At 37.9% G+C, this 23,066-nt stretch overlaps 1 protein-coding gene across 2 annotated transcripts; it reads left to right on the top strand.

Annotated features, from left to right (window-relative positions):
* Window positions 1-652: 652 nt before the first annotated feature.
* LOC139897106 (protein IQ-DOMAIN 11-like) lies at window positions 653-8,100 on the top strand. 2 transcript variants are annotated; one of them, XM_071879760.1, is made up of 5 exons: window positions 653-904; window positions 981-1,229; window positions 6,468-6,674; window positions 6,765-6,905; window positions 7,459-8,100. In XM_071879760.1, exons 1-5 carry the CDS (start codon window positions 839-841, stop codon window positions 7,993-7,995), a joined length of 1,200 nt encoding a protein of 399 aa, XP_071735861.1. In that variant the 5' UTR covers window positions 653-838; the 3' UTR covers window positions 7,996-8,100. The 2 variants fall into 2 exon arrangements, with proteins under 2 accessions (XP_071735861.1, XP_071735862.1); XM_071879761.1 differs by having other exon boundaries at window positions 656-904; window positions 6,774-6,905.
* The last annotated feature ends 14,966 nt before the right edge of the window (window positions 8,101-23,066 follow it).

Genomic DNA, 23,066 nt, shown 5'->3' with positions numbered 1-23,066 from the left:
TGTCCGGTTTGAACATTTCAATATCTTCAGTTTTCAGTTTTCAACTTTAACTTTAAATATCTTTATTTATATTAAATAATAGTTGAAGAAAGTTATATCAATAAAAATGTACATTTAAAACTCAATCCATTCATATACTTTTTATCAATTATAATATAACACAAACAAGGATATTGAAAGTCAAAGATGAGAATTAAAGATTTTGAAAAGTCAAAATAGGACAATTATATTTGGTACGGGGAAGTACTTATTTAGGTCACAGTAATATATAATATTTTACTTAAAGGTAAATGGATGAATGGATCAAGTGGGACTGGAGATCGTCTAACCAGTTATGGGTTTAAGTCCAGAGGTGAACTCTATTGAGATGTGTGAGTTAACTTTCTAAAAGAAATATATTATTGTTAGTGATAAAAAAGGCATGATGGAAATTCGACCCAACTACACTCGACCCATATTGACCCACATTTAAAGCATTAACTCACTTTAGTGTGAGCTTGTTTTGACCTGTTACCCAACCTGTCACATATCAACCACTCGGTAGAAGTGTCCAATTCAGTGAATATATAACTAACATAGGTTTCTGGCAAACATTCTTCATTTGATATCCTACACTTCTCCTGCAGTGAATTCCACCCCATTAAAAAAAACTGCATCATCATTTGAAGTACATCCCAAATCCCAATAACCCCAATTGATCTTTAATGTATTTTAAAAATTCTAGAAATTTGTGATCAAATCTACCCAATCAAAGACTCTTTTTTAATATAAATTTGCTCACTTTTAGAATCATCACTGGTGCTATGTAAACTCCCTTGTCAAAATCTGATGATTGCAAATGGCAAAAAGAAGATGGCTCGGTTTTATCAAGAGGTTCTTCATTACAGAGACATGTCAAAATAAGGTATATAAGTATGAGTTTATGCTATGTAAACTTTATTTGATCTATTTTGTTGTGAGATTGTTGTACCTAATAACAGGATAAAAAGAGGAGATGGGTATTTGGGAGGCATAAACTGAAGAGATTAACCTCACAATCAGCAATTATAGAGAGACCAAAATCAGCAGAAAAAAAGGTGAAACCAGAAAGTGTTCATGTGGATCAAGAAGTTGATGAACATAAACAAGTATCATGTAGTAATATTCAATCTTCATCATCATTCGAAAGTGACAATGAAAGGGAAAATAATGCAGCAACCACGATTCAAACCGCGTTTCGGGGACTTCTGGTATAAATGTTTTACTTTTTCTGTCATATACATCATCTTTGTAAGAAGTTTATGTTTTTCATTTTTAAATTATTACTTTTTTGATTCGAAATGGTCCAGACTCCACAGATTTGATACTAGGCAATTTTATGATTAAGAACTTAAGTACATTTAGTATATATTTGGCGGATGCTATAAATTTTGAACCTTTATAGTAATGTTTTTCTAGTTTATTCTAGAATTAATTAAATATAGTTAGTAGATTATTAATTAGAAGAAACTAGAATTAGCTAGTAAATATTAGATACTTAAGAAGTATTAACTAGAAGATATGAGAATATGTAGAAATTACTAGAGGGAGTTGATCACCGACTTTTGAAGCCTATAAATAGGCCAAGATGTATTTCAAATCAAATGTACTCAACACACAAACAAATCAACAATTCTCAATAAAGATTCAAACTTTCTAAATACCAAGTCTTCATATTTCTTTTACTAAACATCCCCTCATAAATTTAAATCAATATTAATCAACTACTAATTAATCTAAGCTAAAACTACAACAATTCTAACAAGTGATATCAAGAGCCGTGTTGGGTGTTTGTTCGAGTACACCATGACTACCGTTGGTGCATATAATATTCCCGTCCCCGTCTTTGATGGCGACAACTATGATTTTTGGAGTACCCGAATGAAGACATATTTTCAAGCACAAAGCTTGTGGGATATTGTCGAAGTCGGGTTTACAACTCCAAAAGACGTCGAAACTCTGTCCGCGGAAGAACAGGAAAAATACAACAAAAATGTTGTAAGAAATGCTGCTGCGCTAGGCTATATTCAACAAGCCTTGACACCGTCTATCTTTCCACGAATCATGGGAGCTACGTCAGCCAAGGAGGCGTGGAAGATCCTTCAAGAAGAATTTCAAGGAAATGTCAAGGTGAGATCCGTAAAACTACTAACTCTAAGACGAGATTTTGAAAATTTAAACATGAAAGAGACCGAGACCGTAAAAGATTACTATTCTAGAATCAAAGAAATAGTAAATCAAATGAGAGCCTATGGAGATAATATAACTGACAAAAGGATCGTAGAAAAGATACTTATCAGTATGATCGAAAAATACGATCATGTCATTACTGCTATCGAAGAGTCGAAAGACATCGAGACTCTGTCGGTACCAGAATTAATTGGCTCTCTTGAAGCATATGAGGCTAGACTGAGTCGGCGTAGTGAAAACTCACTTGAAAGTGCCTTTCAGTCTAAACTCAAATTACGGTCTCAAAAATCAAACAATGGGGGAAAAAGAAATCTTGAAGAAAATTCGAGAGGAGGAGATAAACCCAGAACCGGGTCCGATCAAAAAAGAAAAAGCTACCCTCCATGTGGTATTTGCAAAAGGACAAACCACTTGGAAAAAGATTGTTTTCATAAAGGAAAGCCACAATGCAATAACTGTAAAAGATTTGGGCATCTAGAAAAAGATTGCCGTTTAAAACAAAATCATCGAGCGAACTTCACGGAAGAAAGTGAAGATATACCGGAGAACAAAAATCAGTTATTCTATGCCTGCCATGTCGCAAATAAACAGAGGGACGATACTTGGTTGATCGACAGTGGGTGCAGCAACCACATGACAGGAGATGAAAAGTTATTTGATAGTATCAACACCTCCGTAAAGTCCCGCGTCAAACTAGGGAATGGAGCGCTTGTTGACACTAAAGGCAAAGGTACGATAACTGTTCAAACTAATAACGTCACTTGATCTGTTAATGACGTTCTTTTAGTACCAAGCCTTGCAAGTAACTTGCTAAGTGTTGGACAAATGATGGAGCACGGATACTCTTTACTCTTCGAAGATAAAACATGTGTTATACGAGACAAGAAAAATAACTATAAATTAATAGGCGAAGTGCCAATGGAGAACCGCAACTTTCCGCTTCGTTGGCAGTATATCCAAGACACAGCCATGAAAGTTCAAGTTGAAGAATCATGGCTATGGCATCGAAGATTTGGCCACTTTAACTTTCACGCACTAAAAATCCTCCAACAGAAGAATATGATGAAAGACTTGCCTAACATAGAAGAGATCACTGACACGTGTGAAAGCTGTATGATGGGCAAGCAACATCGAAAACTTTCCCTCGTGACAAAGCTTGGAGAGCGAAAGGTATACTAGAGTTGGTGCACACTGATGTATGTGGACCAATGAGGACCCCGTTTCTTAACCAAAACAGATACTTTATTCTCTTCATCGATGATTATTCTAGAATGACGTGGGTTTATTTCATGCGTGAAAAATCAGAAGTCTTCACGATATTCAAGAAATTCAAAAATTACGTAGAAAAGACTAGTGGCCATTATATAAAAACACTAAGGAGTGATAGAGGAAAAGAATACACCTCTACACAATTCAATAAATTTTGCGAAAATGAAGGAGTTAAACGCCAACTCACTGTTGGTTACGCTCCTGAGCAAAATGGCGTCTCTGAACGCAAAAATAGAACTGTAATGGAAATGGCCAAAACGATGATACATGAAAAAGGCCTTCCAAACAGTTTTTGGGCTGAAGCTGTATACACGGCTGTATATATACTAAATCGATGTCCCACAAAAGCCGTAGAAAACAAGACTCCAATAGAGGCATGGAGTGGAAGGAAACCGTCGTCGAAACATCTGCGAGTATTTGGGAGTATTTGCTACATCCATGTTCCTAAGGAGAAACGTCACAAGCTCCAAGAAAAATCAGAAAAAATGAATATTCTTGGGCTATAGCACACAATCAAAAGGTTACCGAGTCTACAACTTAAAGACTAATAACATCGTGATTAGCCGAGACGTGGAGTTTGATGAAGACGCTTCTTGGAACTGGGAGAAGGACAAAGTTAAAAAACAAACATATCTGCCACGGATATCTATAGAAACTCCAGCTCAACAACCACTACAAACGGAGCATCCTAGTCATGAAAGTACTGGAGAAACGAGCCCTACTACGCCAACTTCTCCATCTGCAACAATACCTATGGTACAAGACGAGTCAAGTCCAGAGTCAACACCTGGAAGAGTTAAAAAGTTAACAGAGGTATATGAGACTTGCAACTTCACAACTATAGAACCCGAAAGCTATGAAGTTGCAGCCAAAGATGAAAAGTGGGTGGCTGCTATGAACGAAGAAATCAGAATGATCGAGAAAAACAACACATGGGAGTTAGTTGGTCCTCCAGAAAATAAAGAAATCATTGGAGTTAAGTGGGTTTACAAAACAAAGCTCAACCCTGATGGTTCTATACAAAAACACAAAGCAAGGCTAGTAGCTAAAGGCTACTCGCAACAGCCTGGAGTCGACTACACCGAAACTTTCGCACCTGTAGCACGACTGGATACTATAAGAGCACTTGTGGCACTAGCAGCTCAACGAAGGTGGAAGATTCACCAACTAGATGTGAAATCTGCCTTTCTAAATGGATTTCTCGAAGAAAAAATATACGTAGAGCAACCACAAGGGTTCATCCAGAAAGGAAAGGAAGATCAAGTTCTAAAGTTGAAGAAAGCCTTATATGGACTTAAACAAGCACCACATGCTTGGTATAGCCGCATTGATAGCTACTTCACAAGTTCAGGATTCAGGAGGAGTCAAAGTGAGCCCACACTCTACATTAAAACCCAAGGTAACTCTGACACTCTCATTATTTCCTTGTATGTCGATGATCTTATATATACGGGAAACAACGAGAGAATGATACAAGAGTTTAAAAAAGACATGATGAAAACGTTCGAGATGAGTGACCTTGGTTTGATGCGTTATTTTCTTGGCATCAAAATTAGTCAAGAAAATGAAGGCATCTTCATATGTCAAAAGAAATACACAGAAAATCTCCTGAAGAAATTTAAACTATACGGTTGCAAAACCGGCGCCACACCATTAGTTGCCAATGAGAAGATGAGACAAGAAGATGGATCTGAGAAAGCAGACGCTTCAAGATTCAGAAGTCTCATTGGAAGCCTACTTTATCTAACAGCAACAAGACCTGACATAATGTACGCAACGAGTCTACTATCCAGGTACATGAAAAACCCTACTCAAATACATTACGGAGCTTCTAAAAGAATATTAAGATACTTGCAAGGTACCATGGACTACGGAATATGGTACAAGCCCACTATAGACTCGAAGCTTCAGGGATACACAGATAGTGATTGGGCCGGATCGGTGGATGACATGAGAAGTACTTCCGGATACGCATTCACACTTGGATCTGGTGTATTCTCATGGACATCAAAGAAACAAGAAACTGTGGCACAATCATCAGCCGAAGCCGAGTACGTCGCAGCCGCTAACTCAGCTAATCAAGCTAAATGGCTAAGAAGAATACTTGAAGACATGGGCGAAAAACAAGATGAAGCTACTCAAATATTATGCGACAACAAGTCTGCAATTGCAATGGCAAAGAATCATGTGTTTCATGGAAGAACAAAACACATTGATATCAAATATCACTTCTTACGAGAAGTCACCGCTAAGAAAGAGATTGAATTAAAATATTGCAAGACTGAAGAGCAAATTGCAGATATTTTCACTAAAGCACTACCAAGATCAAAGTTCGAATTCTTACGCAACATGCTCGGAGTAATACCGAAAAACATTAAGGAGGAGTGTCAAAATAGTAATGTTTTTCTAGTTTATTCTAGAATTAATTAAATATAGTTAGTAGATTATTAATTAGAAGAAACTAGAATTAGCTAGTAAATATTAGATACTTAAGAAGTATTAACTAGAAGATAGGAGAATATGTAGAACTTACTAGAGGGAGTTGATCACCGACATTTGAAGCCTATAAATAGGCCAAGATGTATTTCAAATCAAATGTACTCAACACACAAACAAATCAACAATTCTCAATAAAGATTCAAACTTTCTAAATACCAAGTCTTCATATTTCTTTTACTAAACATCCCCTCATAAATTTAAATCAATATTAATCAACTACTAATTAATCTAAACTAAAACTACAACAATTCTAACACTTGGCCTCTTTTATTTGCTACGAATGTAGCTTTTGAATTTCAAGTTCAAAGTCATTAATTTTCAAGCTTTTGTTTTTGTATAATTCTTTGTAGTATGTATATATATCAAAAGAAAAATTATGATTAGATATTGATCAAGCATAGAAAAGAGTTAGGAGTTTATAGTAAAGCCATGATAAAAGTCAAATGTAGGACTTAAAAAGTCAAAATAATGGGTTTTGCCTGTTGTTGTAGGCAAGAAAAGCTTTAAGGGCATTGAAGGGACTAGTAAGGTTACAAGCTATAATTCGTGGTCATTTAGTTCGGCGCCAAGCAGTCACAACTCTAAAATATTTACAATCCGTTGTGAATATTCAATCACAAGCGTGTGCGAAGAGAGTTCAGGTGGCACTCTTCACTTCTCATAACAATTTTCTAGAAAAAAGACGAAGCGATATAAAGGTTTGCTCTGTTGCATAGTGAATGTTAGAATTTATCTTCCTACCTTTTTGGCTCTCATTAATAAAGTTTGATTGTTAACAAATATGCAAGAATATACAGATTGATATGAACAGTCAAAAGAGATGGGATGACACCATTTTAACAAAGGAAGAAGAGAATGCAATGTTGTACAACAAAAGAGAAGCAGCTATGAAGAGGGAAAGAATCAAAGAGTATGCTTTGAACCACAGAGTAAGTGTATACTTTGCATATTTTTGAGGTCAAACACTAAGTTTTAACTTCTAAGATCGGTATAATAGGTAAACGGATAAGGTTTTCCCTAGTGGTATGCATGCTACAGAATCGGATCAAACTAGCTCGGTTCGGTTCTGTCCCGAGTCCCAATTTGAAGCAGAAAGTCGGAACGAGAACCGGAACATATATTTTGGGTACAGTTTAGTTCGGTTCGGTTATTTTTGGGTTCGGTCCGGTCCGAACAGAAGACCAAAAATCTGGCAAAATGTGGACCGAGGACCGGACCATACCGAAATAGCTCGGTTCGGTTCGGGATTTGATTCGGTTCCTCATGATCGTTTTGGTTCTTTAGTTTTTCCCGCAATACGCGCACCCCTGATTTTCCCGGTTCAGGCTACCCGGAGAGGAGTTTGTTACTCAGAAGTATGCGGCCTAACTGGGTTATCCCATGACCGTTTACGTCTCTTTTCCTGGTCACCCCAAAATTTGACTCATCAGTTTGGCCTTTAGAGCTAGGCCTTTCCTCCTCTGATTCTTGTTTTATTCCCAGTTGTCTTCAGAATCTGAACAAAGCAAGGTTAACGGAAAATGGAGGTACTGGCTAGAACATTGGGTGGATACCGAATTGGCTAAACGAGACGATCTACAAAATATAAGAACCAAAGAAGAATTCGAAAGTCAAAAAGTCAAGCTACGAAATCTAAAAGAAAAAAACACTTCATCTTATCTTCCAAGAACAACCCGTCACAGGAAACAACGATCTATTGGAGACGAACATTCCATTTCAACGATGGACTCACCTGTGTGCCCGACTTACATGGCTGCAACACAATCTGCAAAAGCAAGATCACGATCCTTGAGCTCACCTCGACTAAGACCAATAAGTGCAGAAACATGGTCTGCAACCAATTCTCCATATAAACAAAAACTTTTGTCCCCTATTTCTTCTATCAATAGTGATGCTAGCAGTAGTCAGGTTTGGAATGTTAATGGTCGTGGTGGATTTTCGCAAAGATCACCGAGCTTAAAAGGCGTTCCAGGTCATGTGAGATCAAATCGAACTTCAAAACATCACAGTTTTACTTAAGAATCTTCATATATCATCAGGTAACACGTGACAACAATATATCTAGTTGTTATGCTATACATATTTTCAGCATTTGTTATGGAAACAGAGATATGGCCTGTTTATTTTCCACTTAATGATTCGTTTCTGTACAGCTCTTAGTTAAGTGTTTCTTTGTTGTCACTTAATCTGAAAAAAGGAAAATGGACTGTTGGAGACACCTTCCAAACAAAGCATAAGGGAACAACACTTGATACAAAATTAAAGTAAACAGCCTCATAACTAAATCAATTTTACATACTAAAAACAAAGTATCAAAGTATTTTATATGCCAAAGACCAGGTACTATTTGCGTATCAAAACATCTTGATAATAATCGGTAGATTGCACCGTTTAGTCATGAGGGTTGCAATGGTGAAAGCTCATCTCTTTATTAATCCGTAGTTTCAAATCGAACAACAAACTTTTAAGCCGTACAGCCTCTGCTTCAAGAGCAGCCTGAAACTCCAATTTTCTAATCAATCCTCGGTTTACAAGACGTAGTTTTTTAACTTCTTTCTCTAAGTAAGCGTTTTGCGCTTTTTTCTTCTCACGATACTTCCTTACCGCTACTCGGTTGCCTGAAGAATGATCTTTGTGCTTGTTCGACGTGTTACTTGTGAAACTGTCTGATGGTTCGACCTTCTCATCATCCATGAACCTTAATTTGTGAACTAGTTTAGTTGATGTTTGGTGTAGGAAAAAATCAAGTTTCTAGTAAAATATTGATTCATGAAACACTTATATGAAAGTTTAAATTCTTAATGGATTTGGGTATAGGCTACTAGAACATGTTCACCAATAATTTTCACTTTTTAAAGAGCATAAATTCTTCAAGAAAGATGTATAATCATATCATATCATAAATTATATATTACTAATAAACTAGTAAATTAGAAAGGATAAACAAGCATAATAAAAAAACAAAACAAAAGGATTTAAAGAGAATATGCTACTACGAGCAGTGGCGGATCTAGGTAGTAGTCACTTGTCACTAGTTAAAAGCTCAAAAAAATTATACTATCCAGTGGTGTCACTCACAAAAAAATACACTATCAAGTGGTATCCCAAAAATTTTCAACTGCATCGCATATTCTGTCAAATATGGAGGCTTGGTTGGTGAATTCTATGGTCAAATGCACACATGTATATTGTGGTATAAGACTTGGTAAAACTTGGCATACTATACCTACCAAATTGTCTACTAAATATTTACCATTTAGCCATCTTGAATTAGTATAAATAGAGCAACATGTAAGCTCATTTATACATCCCATATTCATTCTTCAATCTTGTATTCTAGTAGATAAATAGAGAGTTGTGAGTATTAATCTCCTAATTACAAGAGATATAAAGATTGATACTTATCCTTGTAATTAGAGAGAAAGTGTAATTCCTATTTTTCTTATTAGTGAAACGTTTCTTTCCTTGCCCGTGATTTTTACCCTATTGGGTTTTCCACGTTAAATCTTGGTGTTCCTTTATTGTCATTATTTCGAGTATTACTAGCGGTTTGCTATAATTCGGTGTCGCTCTCCACAACAAGTGGTATCAAGAGCTAAGGTCTAATATCTAGTGTGTATTAATCTATTTATCGTATGCTCTGTGGTTGCCACGAGAGTGGATCGTCCACATCAGAAAATAAGTAAGATTATTTTCACTCGGTAAAAGTCCTTGGGTGTTATTTCAAGAAAAATAGTATTGTCGAAAAGAAGATTGTAATTATAGCAATGTCTACGAAATTTGAAATTGAAAAGTTCAACGGGAGTAACTTCTCGTTATGGAAACTAAAGATGAAAGCTATCCTGAGAAAGGATAAGTGTTTGGCGGCCATCAGTGGACGTTCCGCCGAAGTCACTGATGAAAAATGGGAAGAGATGGACGGCCAGGCTATCGCAAATCTTCATCTGGCACTAGCAGATGGCGTTTTGTCTAGCATTGAAGAAAAGAAGACTGCGAAAGAGATTTGGGATCACCTCGTAAAATTGTACGAGACCAAATCACTCCACAACAAGATATTCCTTAAGAGGAAACTTTATGCGCTACGCATGAATGAATCTACTTCAGTTAATGATGTAACATCCCGCGTTTTTCCGTTAAATTTATTTTTAACACCGTCTTTTTCTTTTAAATAATACCTTTCGTTATTTAAATTCGTAGTTTCCGTTGACTAACGTTCATAATAATTCCGTCATTTAATTATAACATCTCTCGTTAACTTGCGTTTTAAAAATATTCGATCGGTTAAATCCCGCACCCGCTTTGAAACTCGAGGGACCGGAGTTGCCAAATGGGCAAACTAGTTGACTAGGTCAACTAGTCAACCCATTTCATCCATTCCATCATCTCCCTCATCCCTCTTCTCTCCATCTCAAGAACACACACACAAACCCATTCCATTCATTCATCATCTAAATTCAATCTTGGAAGCTCACAACAAATCCGATTACATATTTGGAATCCTCTCTTCATCCTCTACAATTTGATACCAACTTCATCTCGTTTGGGTAACATTTCTAAAACTCTAGATTTCTCTAAATTCGTGTTTTTTTGATTTGAAATGGTGTTAGTTAGTGTCTATGGCTCGTGTCTAGCATGAATATATGATTTACTTGCTCGATTTGTTGTTTTGAGTAACTAGTTTGAACATTTGAAATGGGTTTGCTTAATCTTGCATTTTGGAAGATTAAATGTTGTTTGATTGTTAAAGTTCATGTTTTAATTGTGTTACTAGTATCACTAGCTTCGTTTTGATGCATATGTTGATTAAGAAAACTTCAAAAACCCGATTAATGATTTTGTGATGTTTGACTAGGGTTTGATAGTTCTTGACATGAACTTTTGATGCTTGAATGCCATGAAATGTTAATTGTTAGTGTTTAGTAGTAATGTATGCTTCATTACCTTCGAAACGGCATATCGTATGTGTAAATTGGATTCCCGAATCATAAAATACGTTTTACGAACTTGAAACTTTGAAAATAAACCTTTCTTGATCAATTGACGAGTTTTCGGTTATTGTAATTGATGTTTTTGTTTGGTGATATGTGGTTAGTTGTATTGCTCGTCAAAATACCTTTCCAAGGATATAAGATACATGTTTTGGTTGTTTGCGGATCATAAATGGTGAATGTTTGATGTTTGGTTCGTGCATACTTTGAAAACTGACCAGAAATCTCTGCCCAGATGGTGGCGCGGCGCGCCCCATCCCCGCGCGGCGCGCGGATTGGCCTGGCCAGATTCTGACTTTGTCACATTTCACGCGAAATGTTTGACTAGCTACCGACCCCCGATTCACATGAAACTTGTTTTAATATACTTGTATATGAATATTTAGCATAGAAAAATAGTTCGGGACCCGACCCGAACGCGTTGACTTTTCGTTGACTTTGACCAAGTTTGACTTTTAGTCAAACTTAACCAAACTTTTATGCAATCGTTCTAACATGCTTTTATACTTGTTTCTTGTATGAAACTTGACAACGTGATTCACATGCTATACTTAATCGAGTCGTAACGAGCCATAGGACTAATTGAACACATTTCACCCGACCTTGTGTCGTAACCGGTTAATTGATACAACTTACTTGTTTAGGTCAAGGCTAAGCAACTTTCATGCATACGTTACTTTGTGAAGTACTTTATTAACTCTTGCACTCAAGGTGAGATCATAGTCCCACTTTTTCAATCACTTTTATTCTTTACATCGTGGGCTGAGAAACACATACATTTCATACTTATTTACTTTTCATGCTTTTACATTGTGAACAAATACGAATACAAAGATGCATACGAGTTTGAACAAAAGTCCTCAATCCAATTATCATTAGTTCCACTTGCAGGGTGTAAGTGTAAGCGTGTAATTATGTTGTGTGGCCATACGGGTTTAACAAACCCTCATTCAGACGGTTCGCTACCGTTAGTGAATGAAATATAATTTCAACAATGTATAGTGTAAGTTCTAACACTAAATTCAAAATTCAGAGGGAAGATTCGGTTAAGCCTTGATAATTGGGTGCTCGTGATACAAATACTATTTTGGAATGTGAATGATTCTGGTTGAGCAATTCTTAAAGAACCTTGTGGTTCAATACAATTTACTTACTAAACCTATGATTTCACCAACATTTTTCGTTGACAGATTTCTATGTTTTTCTCAGGTCTTGCACGATATGTGATACATGCTTCCGCTCATTATTTGATACTTGCATTGGATGTCGAGTATACATGCTTTTCATGGAGCGTCTTTTGACTTTACTTTAAACCGTGTCGCCTAGATTTCAATCGTATCTATAACGTTGTAACTTAACTTTTGGTTGAACAATTCTTGTAAACTTTGAAACAATCCCTATTTTGAAATGAAGGCGACATATTTTGGTCAAACGTTATCTTAAAGACTTATAATCAGGTAATGGGACCCACGTAGCCGACGCCGTCACTTGACGATTTGTCGGGGTCGCTACAGGTGGTATCAGAGCCTTGGTTGTAGGGATTTAGAGTTCATTTGTGTCCACCCCGAGTCATAAGGTACATAGGTGAATCTAGACTACAACCGGCATATAGACTGAAGTAGGAATTACTTGACTATTTGTGCATTTATACTCGAACTCTTCTATCATATCTAACTCGTATTCGATCTTGATCTTACGTTGATAAATTTTGTTGATGCGCCACCTTGACTTTATGAAGTAATGCTAAATGCACATGAGAATCAGGGTAATATAATTTCCGGGATTATATTACGGTGATTCACATGGACGTTCCGACATTATGACATAAAGAATTTAGGGCGAGTCAAGGAAAATTTTCTCTCTATCCTTAATCCATACTCCGGTTAGTATTGTTGAAAATACTAACCAACGATATTCTTGTGTCATGAAGGAACGATGGCTCGTCGACGCGCTCCTCCCGAAACTCCCGAACAAGCCCTCCAACGTATGATAGCCACTGCCGTGGATGCGGCCATGGCCGGTCACTCCTCCAACAACAACAATAACAACAATCATCATAACAACAACAATGGAGCCGGAAATTCCAACGAAGGATGCTCCTATAAGAATTTCATAGGGTGCAAACCTCACACTTTCGATGGAACCGGGGGACCGGTTGTGCTCACCCGATGGTTTGAGCAAACGGAAGCCGTCTTTAGCATAAGCGGTTGTCGAGACCAAGACAAGGTTAGATATTCCACTCACACCTTCGCCGGTATCGCTCTCACATGGTGGAATTCGTATATACAATCGGTGGGTATCCACGAAGCCCACGCTCTCTCTTGGACCGACTTAAGAGGAAAGATGATCACCGAATATTTTCCTCGCGAAGAAACCCGAAGGCTCGAACAAGAACTAAGAGCTCTGAAAGCGGTCGGGAACGACCTTAAGGCCTATAATCAACGATTCTCCGAACTTGCTTTGATGTGCCCAAATCTTGTGAACCCCGAATCCTTAAGGGTTGAACTTTACATGGATGGTCTCCCCAAGAGCATCAAACAAGGAGTAATGTCATCCAAACCCGCTAACCACCAAGAAGCTTTGAATATGGCCCGTCAATTGATTGAAACAGTGGACGAGATTGAAGTGCCGGCACCTAAAGCCGAGGATAAGTCGGGTGACAACAAAAGAAAATGGGAAGCCCCCCAATCAAGCAATTACAACAACCCCGCCAAGAAGCCCTTCATCCCCAACGGCAAGAAAGGTTATACCGGACACCTACCGTATTGTAACGAGTGCTACAAACATCATTTAGGCGAATGTGGTAAACCATTTTTCTTGAAGTGTCAAAGAAGTGGCCATGTAGCCTACGATTGTAGGAATACCGCTCCCGTCGCTCAAAAGGAGCACAATGCACCCAAGACGGGTGTTTGTTTTGAATGTGGCCAACCGGGTCATTTTAGGAGTGCGTGCCCAAATAAGAAAATCAACCCCAACGCACGCCGTTAAACTTTCAACATCAACGCCTAGGATGCCCGAGACGACGATGGACTAGTCACGGGTATGTTTCTTCTCGAAATTCTCACGTTTCATGTTTATTCGATTCGGTTACCGTTAGACGTTTTATAAACAAGTCTTTGACTCGTGCTCTTTACATTCCACTTTTTCCCCTAGATACTACTTAGACGATTTAAGTGACCAACGGAAAATATTGTGTGCCTATAAATTTTATTGGAGGATATACGTTAAGACTTTTGACTTGACACCTATAGAACTAGGGAGCTCGAAACCTATTCGTTAAAAAAAAAAAATTTGTTTCCCCATCATCTTGTATAGATTATTGTGAACTGAGTAATTTTCGGTTGGAAACCGATACCCTCTCCCTCGCATCCATGACCTCATGATTTCTTGCATGAATCCCGTGTGTATTCCAAAACGACCTCCGTTCCGGTTATCATCAATTGGGGGTTAAGTGAGACGATGTCTCCTAAGCCATTTCCGAACTCGCAACGTTAGTTGTAAATCTCTCTTAGTACCGTTTGATTTATTTAGGACTCCGTCCGTATTCATGAACCTCCTAAATCACGTATGCAACTTATCTAGACAAATCTGTTATCGTATTTATAGATGACGTCTTAACTTATTTAAGTAAAGAAGGAAAACGAACAACATCACCATCTTACGCTCGAACTTTTGAGAAAAGAGCAACTTTATACCAAATTCTCCGAGTGAGAATTTCTGTTGAACGAAGTCCAATTTTCTAGACCATAATGTTAATGGTCAAGGCATTACAATCAATCTCGAAATCAAGCCACATGTAATCAGGAAACTCTCCCCACTCAGACTTGTATTCGTAAAATCTTAGATCTCGTCTGTTATTACCGAAGATTCATTTCTGACTTTTCTCGTGTTACCCGACTTTTAAACTCGTTAACTCACTAAGGAAAAACTATAAACCTCTACGTGCCCGAATCTTGAACGTGATTATTCACACCAACCTTGCTAGCTTAATTCGTATAGCACCAGGTGGGACTCAAATATGGAAATATTTCTACTTGGACGCCGAAAGACATACTCTCTCGACTCAAAAATCAACATAACTAAAATTCGTTATTTTACACGAAGAATTCGAATACTAAATTGTGGATCCGATCAATCTTCTCGTCATCACGTACCACACTACATACCTCTGTTATTTCACCGTCACCGTCTGATATTACTGGAATTTAAGATAACACACAATCCAACGATACTTCACTTTTCTTTGACTTAACGCCCTTGTGTTTCTGATAATCGGTCAACTATTATTCAACCCCGAACTATACAACTACGTGTACTACCTCGTTTCTCTTTCAGACTTCAACTTTTGACAACTAGAGGCACGTTATAGCAACCTCGAGATGTAAACTCATCCTATTCTAAGTCCTCATTTCACTACTATCTTTACCGTTCGCATTTCCGTTTAAAGAAACTCCTTGTAACATTTCTCCATGGATAGAGAAACTCCTCATATTACATAAGTATTCGCCACGAGGGTGAATAGTCCTAACGAACATTTTTCGAACCCTAACTAACTTGTTCAAACGTATCTTAAGAGATTCTTTTCCAACACGGTGTATCTTTGTCAATTATTCTGTATCGAAATACTCGTTTCACTTCTAGTTTTACAAGAAACCTTGGGAACCTGCTTAGACATGAGTACCGCGTACCACCCACAAACTGACGAACCGAGCAAACGAACGATTTACGTCTTGGAAAGACATCTCACAAACTCGTATTGTCACCTTTAGTAGATCACTCTTACAACAGTAGTTACCACTCGTGTGTTCACGCGCACTTTTCGAAACCTTATATGACCGCTAATGTCATACCCCTGTTCATTTAACCAAAGCATCAACCACCGAAATCTGAACTCCATCAAGAAACAACAATTGAGATCGTTCAAGTCCGAGAAGGGCTCGAGACAACCCATTGTCGCCAGAAGAGTTATACCAAACTTAGAGGAGAACCTCACAAATCCCAGTGTGTAACCGCGTAATATTGAGAACCCGCACCTTGGAAGGGTGTAATCCGTTTCGGGAATCAGGGAAAGTTAAACCCGCGACATGTTAACCCTTTTGAAACCTTGGGGCGTATTGGAACCGCTCCCTACCGTTTAGAACTTCCGACTCAATTAAGTTTCCGTTTACCCTACATTTCGTGTAACAAACTTAGAAACGTGTCCTGCGGAACAGGAACGTGCAATCCTGCTGGATACATCAACTATCGATGACAAACTTCTCTTCATAGGAAAACCAGTTGAAACTGGGGATCGTAAAAAAAAACCGAACCTTAATGCAACGTAAAACCCTGACTATCCAAATTCATGAGAACCCTCAAGAACGTACTTTCACTTATTCATAGCATTGACAACGTAAAGTCTCGAGTAAGAGATATCGACTACTACTTCCAACTAAATTTCGGGACGAAATTTCTTTTGAGTTGTGGATAATGTAACATCCCGCGTTTTTCCGTTAAATTTATTTTTAACACCGTCTTTTTCTTTTAAATAATACCTTTCGTTATTTAAATTCGTAGTTTCCGTTGACTAACGTTCATAATAATTCCGTCATTTAATTATAACATCTCTCGTTAACTTGCGTTTTAAAAATATTCGATCGGTTAAATCCCGCACCCGCTTTGAAACTCGAGGGACCGGAGTTGCCAAATGGGCAAACTAGTTGACTAGGTCAACTAGTCAACCCATTTCATCCATTCCATCATCTCCCTCATCCCTCTTCTCTCCATCTCAAGAACACACACACAAACCCATTCCATTCATTCATCATCTAAATTCAATCTTGGAAGCTCACAACAAATCCGATTACATATTTGGAATCCTCTCTTCATCCTCTACAATTTGATACCAACTTCATCTCGTTTGGGTAACATTTCTAAAACTCTAGATTTCTCTAAATTCGTGTTTTTTTGATTTGAAATGGTGTTAGTTAGTGTCTATGGCTCGTGTCTAGCATGAATATATGATTTACTTGCTCGATTTGTTGTTTTGAGTAACTAGTTTGAACATTTGAAATGGGTTTGCTTAATCTTGCATTTTGGAAGATTAAATGTTGTTTGATTGTTAAAGTTCATGTTTTAATTGTGTTACTAGTATCACTAGCTTCGTTTTGATGCATATGTTGATTAAGAAAACTTCAAAAACCCGATTAATGATTTTGTGATGTTTGACTAGGGTTTGATAGTTCTTGACATGAACTTTTGATGCTTGAATGCCATGAAATGTTAATTGTTAGTGTTTAGTAGTAATGTATGCTTCATTACCTTCGAAACGGCATATCGTATGTGTAAATTGGATTCCCGAATCATAAAATACGTTTTACGAACTTGAAACTTTGAAAATAAACCTTTCTTGATCAATTGACGAGTTTTCGGTTATTGTAATTGATGTTTTTGTTTGGTGATATGTGGTTAGTTGTATTGCTCGTCAAAATACCTTTCCAAGGATATAAGATACATGTTTTGGTTGTTTGCGGATCATAAATGGTGAATGTTTGATGTTTGGTTCGTGCATACTTTGAAAACTGACCAGAAATCTCTGCCCAGATGGTGGCGCGGCGCGCCCCATCCCCGCGCGGCGCGCGGATTGGCCTGGCCAGATTCTGCTCACTTTGTCACATTTCACGCGAAATGTTTGACTAGCTACCGACCCCCGATTCACATGAAACTTGTTTTAATATACTTGTATATGAATATTTAGCATAGAAAAATAGTTCGGGACCCGACCCGAACGCGTTGACTTTTCGTTGACTTTGACCAAGTTTGACTTTTAGTCAAACTTAACCAAACTTTTATGCAATCGTTCTAACATGCTTTTATACTTGTTTCTTGTATGAAACTTGACAACGTGATTCACATGCTATACTTAATCGAGTCGTAACGAGCCATAGGACTAATTGAACACATTTCACCCGACCTTGTGTCGTAACCGGTTAATTGATACAACTTACTTGTTTAGGTCAAGACTAAGCAACTTTCATGCATACGTTACTTTGTGAAGTACTTTATTAACTCTTGCACTCAAGGTGAGATCATAGTCCCACTTTTTCAATCACTTTTATTCTTTACATCGTGGGCTGAGAAACACATACATTTCATACTTATTTACTTTTCATGCTTTTACATTGTGAACAAATACGAATACAAAGATGCATACGAGTTTGAACAAAAGTCCTCAATCCAATTATCATTAGTTCCACTTGCAGGGTGTAAGTGTAAGCGTGTAATTATGTTGTGTGGCCATACGGGTTTAACAAACCCTCATTCAGACGGTTCGCTACCGTTAGTGAATGAAATATAATTTCAACAATGTATAGTGTAAGTTCTAACACTAAATTCAAAATTCAGAGGGAAGATTCGGTTAAGCCTTGATAATTGGGTGCTCGTGATACAAATACTATTTTGGAATGTGAATGATTCTGGTTGAGCAATTCTTAAAGAACCTTGTGGTTCAATACAATTTACTTACTAAACCTATGATTTCACCAACGTTTTTCGTTGACAGATTTCTATGTTTTTCTCAGGTCTTGCACGATATGTGATACATGCTTCCGCTCATTATTTGATACTTGCATTGGATGTCGAGTATACATGCTTTTCATGGAGCGTCTTTTGACTTTACTTTAAACCGTGTCGCCTAGATTTCAATCGTATCTATAACGTTGTAACTTAACTTTTGGTTGAACAATTCTTGTAAACTTTGAAACAATCCCTATTTTGAAATGAAGGCGACATATTTTGGTCAAACGTTATCTTAAAGACTTATAATCAGGTAATGGGACCCACGTAGCCGACGCCGTCACTTGACGATTTGTCGGGGTCGCTACAAATGAGCACATTAATTCTTTGAATACTCTATTTTCTCAACTTGCTTCATTAAGTTGCAATATAGAGCCAAAAGAACGTGCTGAACTTTTACTTCAGAGTCTACCTGACTCGTATGATCAACTCATTATTAACTTAACCAATAATGTTCTCTTGGAGTATCTAGTCTATGATGAAGTTGCGGCTGCTATTCTAGAAGAAGAAAATCGGCGCAATGACAAGGAGGACAAACAGGCCGGTTCACGACAAGTAGAGGCCTTATTGGTGTCAGGAGGCAGATCAACGGAACGTGGCTCAAGTGGGAGTCACACTCATGGTAAACCGAAGTCTAAAAAGAAGAAGACCTATACATGCTACAATTGTGGCAAGAAAGGTCACCTGAAGAAGGATTGTCGAAGTTTAAATAACTCAAATCCTCAAGGAAACATTGCAAGCACTTCAGATAATGGGACTGCTTTGGTTAGTGAGGCAGTGGTAGCAAATGAATGCAGAAAGACATTTGTTGATGTCTGGTTATTTGACTCGGGAGCTACTTTTCACATGACCCCTAGAAGAGAATGGTTCAAACAATATGAATGTATCTCAGGAGGATCTGTATACAGTTGTAATGATCATAAACTAAAGATCATTGGAATTGGAGATATCATTCTGAAGATGCATGATGGTACAGTTCGTACTATTCAAGGTGTGCGACACGTGGAGGGTTTGAAGAAGAACTTATTGTCTTTAGGACAATTGGATGATCTTGGTTGTAAGATGGTGATACATGAGAAGATTATGATAATCAAGAAAGGCGCGGTTGTACTTATGAAAGGAGAAAAGGTGGGTGCTAATTTATACATTCTTAAAGGCGAGACGGTACAGGAATCGGAAGCATCTGTTGCTTCGAATAGTTCAAGTGATAAAGTTGCTATGACATGGCATCAAAAGCTTGGACACATGTCTGAACAAGGTATGAAGATTCTTGTGGAAAGAAATCTTATTCCTGGTCTTATAAAGGTATCGCTACCTTTCTGTGAGCATTGTGTAATCAGCAAGCAGCATCGCCTGAAGTTTAACACATCAAATTCTAGAAGTAAATTGATTCTAGAATTGGTTCACTCTGATGTGTGGCAAGCACCAGTTCAATCCCTAGGAGGAGCAAAGTATTTTGTATCATTTATTGATGATTACACTAGGAGATGTTGGGTGTACCCAATCAAGAGAAAGGCGGATGTGTTTGAAGTTTTCAAAGTTTACAAAGCGCGAGTTGAACTTGAACCTGGTAAAAAGATCAAGTGTTTGAGGACAGATAATGGAGGAGAATACACTGGTGATGAATTTGATAGGTTTTGCAAACAAGAAGGTATCAAAAGGCAGTTCACGACAGCATACACTCCTCAACAAAACGGAGTGGCAGAGCGGATGAACAGAACCTTGTTAGATAGAACAAGGGCGATGTTGGCAACTGCAAGCTTGGGAAAATCCTTCTGGGCAGAAGCAGTAAGTACTGCCTGTTACGTGATAAATCGGTCACCATCAACTGCAATTGAGTTGAAATCACCGATGGAAATGTGGACTGGAAAACCAGTTAATTATTCTGACCTTCATGTATTTGGAAGTCCTGTGTACGCATTGTACAATTCTCAAAAAACGATAAAGTTGGATCCGAAGTCCAGAAAGTGTTTGTTCTTGGGGTATGCTGATGGAGTTAAGGGGTATCGCTTGTGGGACCCCACTGCCCACAAAGTAGTCATCAGCAGAGATGTTGTCTTTACAGAAGACAAAGATCTTGAAGATGTTAGCACTTCAAAAGAAACTATACCGATACAGGTGGGTAATGAATTTCATAAAGATTCTTCTGAAGCAGTACCAGAGCACGATGAAAATCAAGTAGTCGTTGATGAAGCTCCAGCGACTCGTATTTCTAATCGGGAAAGGAAACGTCCAGGGTGGCACTCAGATTATATTATGGAAAGCAATGTTGCATATTGTCTTCTAACAGAGGAAGGAGAGCCAACAACTCTTCGCGAGGCACTAAATCATTCAGATGCATCTCAGTGGATGACAGCTATGCAGGAAGAAATTGAAGCTCTTCATAAAAATAAAACATGGGAACTTGTGCCATTGCCAAAAGGTAGAAAACCTATTGGAAATAAATGGGTGTATAAGATCAAGCGAAATGGCGATGATCAAGTGGAGCGGTATCGTGCAAGACTGGTGGTTAAAGGATATGCTCAAAAAGAAGGTACGGACTTTAATGAAATATTTTCTCCTGTGGTTCGACTTACAACAATTCGAGTAGTTATAGCGATGTGTGCTACATTTGATTTGCATCTAGAGCAGCTAGATGTGAAAACTGCATTTCTTCATGGAAATCTTGAAGAAGAAATTTATATGCTTCAACCAGAAGGTTTTGAACTACAAGAAAAAAAGAACTTGGTTTACAGGTTAAAGAAATCTCTGTATGGTCTCAAACAGGCGCCGAGATGTTGGTACAAGAGATTTGATTCTTTCATAATGAGCCTTGAATATAACAGACTTTATGCAGACCCTTGTGCATATTTCAAGAGGTTTGGGGACAATGATTTTGTTATTTTGCTGTTATATGTAGACGACATGTTGGTTGCAGGCCCCAATAAAGATCGTATTAATAAGCTGAAGGCTCAATTGGCTAGGGAGTTTGAAATGAAAGACTTGGGTGCCGCAAACAAGATTCTAGGAATGCAAATTCACCGAGACAGAGATAATAGGAAGGTTTGGCTTTCTCAAAAGAATTATTTGAAGAAAGTCTTGCAGCGCTTCAATATGCAAGATAGTAAGCCAATCTCAACCCCACTTCCTACTAATCTCAAGTTATCCTCCGTTATGTGTCATAGCAGTGAATACGAGAGGAAGGAGATGTCTCGCGTACCGTATGCATCGGCAGTGGGAAGTTTAATGTTCGCAATGATATGTACAAGACCAGACATTGCACATGCAGTGGGAGTAGTTATTCGGTACATGGCGAATCCTGGTAAAGAGCATTGGAATGCGGTAAAGAGGATCCTTAAATACATCAAGGGAACCTTAGATGTTGCATTATGTTATGGGGAACCGGAATTTATTGTCAAAGGGTATGTTGATTCAGATTATGCAGGTGATATCGATAAAAGTAAATCTACCACTGCATATGTTTTCAAACTTTGTGGTGGAACAGTAAGCTGGGTTTCAAAACTGCAGTCAGTTGTGGCAACGTCAACAACAGAAGCAGAATATGTAGCAGCTACTCAAGCTTCTAAAAAGGCAGTATGGTTGAAGATGTTGTTGGAGGAACTCGGGCACAAACAGAAGAATATCACTTTATTTTGTGACAACCAGAGTGCCTTGCATCTTGCAAGGAATCCGGCATTTCATTCGAAAACAAAGCATATACGAGTTCAGTATCACTTCGTTCGTGAGAAAGTGGAAGAAGGAACCGTGGATGTGCAGAAAATTCATACTGACGACAATGTGGCCGATTTTCTAACAAAGTCAATCAACCGTGACAAGTTTATTTGGTGCCGTTCCTCATGCGGCCTAGCAGAGACGTAAGCAACATCATTGGCAAGGAAGAATTATCGTGTGAAGATTGATTGAGCTTCAATCGAATCTTCAAGTGGGAGATTGTCAAATATGGAGGCTTGGTTGGTGAATTCTATGGTCAAATACACACATGTATATTGTGGTATAAGACTTGGTAAAACTTGGCATACTATACCTACCAAATTGTCTACTAAATATTTACCATTTAGCCATCTTGAATTAGTATAAATAGAGCAACATGTAAGCTCATTTATACATCCCATATTCATTCTTCAATCTTGTATTCTAGTAGATAAATAGAGAGTTGTGAGTATTAATCTCCTAATTACAAGAGATATAAAGATTGATACTTATCCTTGTAATTAGAGAGAAAGTGTAATTCCTATTTTTCTTATTAGTGAAACGTTTCTTTCCTTGCCCGTGGTTTTTACCCTATTGGGGTTTTCCACGTTAAATCTTGGTGTTCCTTTATTGTCATTATTTCGAGTATTACTAGCGGTTTGCTATAATTCGGTGTCGCTTTTCACAACATATTCCAGTGGTACCACTGGATCCCATATGGATCCGCCCTTGACTACGAGTAATGGTCCCCTATCGATGCTGATATAGTCGGCTTGGAGACATTAGAGGAAGACTATCATCGAAAATGAATATTTTAAACGCTTAACTTTTTAATATATGTAAAAAGATAATACAACT

The sequence above is a fragment of the Rutidosis leptorrhynchoides genome, chromosome 3 (genome assembly GCF_046630445.1).
Source record: "Rutidosis leptorrhynchoides isolate AG116_Rl617_1_P2 chromosome 3, CSIRO_AGI_Rlap_v1, whole genome shotgun sequence".
NCBI lineage: Eukaryota > Viridiplantae > Streptophyta > Magnoliopsida > Asterales > Asteraceae > Rutidosis > Rutidosis leptorrhynchoides.
The sequence above is the reverse complement of the archived record's forward strand: the minus strand, read 5'-3'. Positions and strand labels throughout refer to the sequence as shown.

Bases quoted from the DNA above. Each gene is read 5' to 3' on its own strand.
- LOC139897106 (XM_071879760.1), top strand. From the start codon at position 839: ATGGCAAAAAGAAGATGGCTCGGTTTTATCAAGAGGTTCTTCATTACA. The intron at 905-980 runs GTATATAAGTAT...ACCTAATAACAG, and splicing joins CAGAGACATGTCAAAATAAG to GATAAAAAGAGGAGATGGGT. The intron at 1,230-6,467 runs GTATAAATGTTT...CTGTTGTTGTAG, and splicing joins CCGCGTTTCGGGGACTTCTG to GCAAGAAAAGCTTTAAGGGC.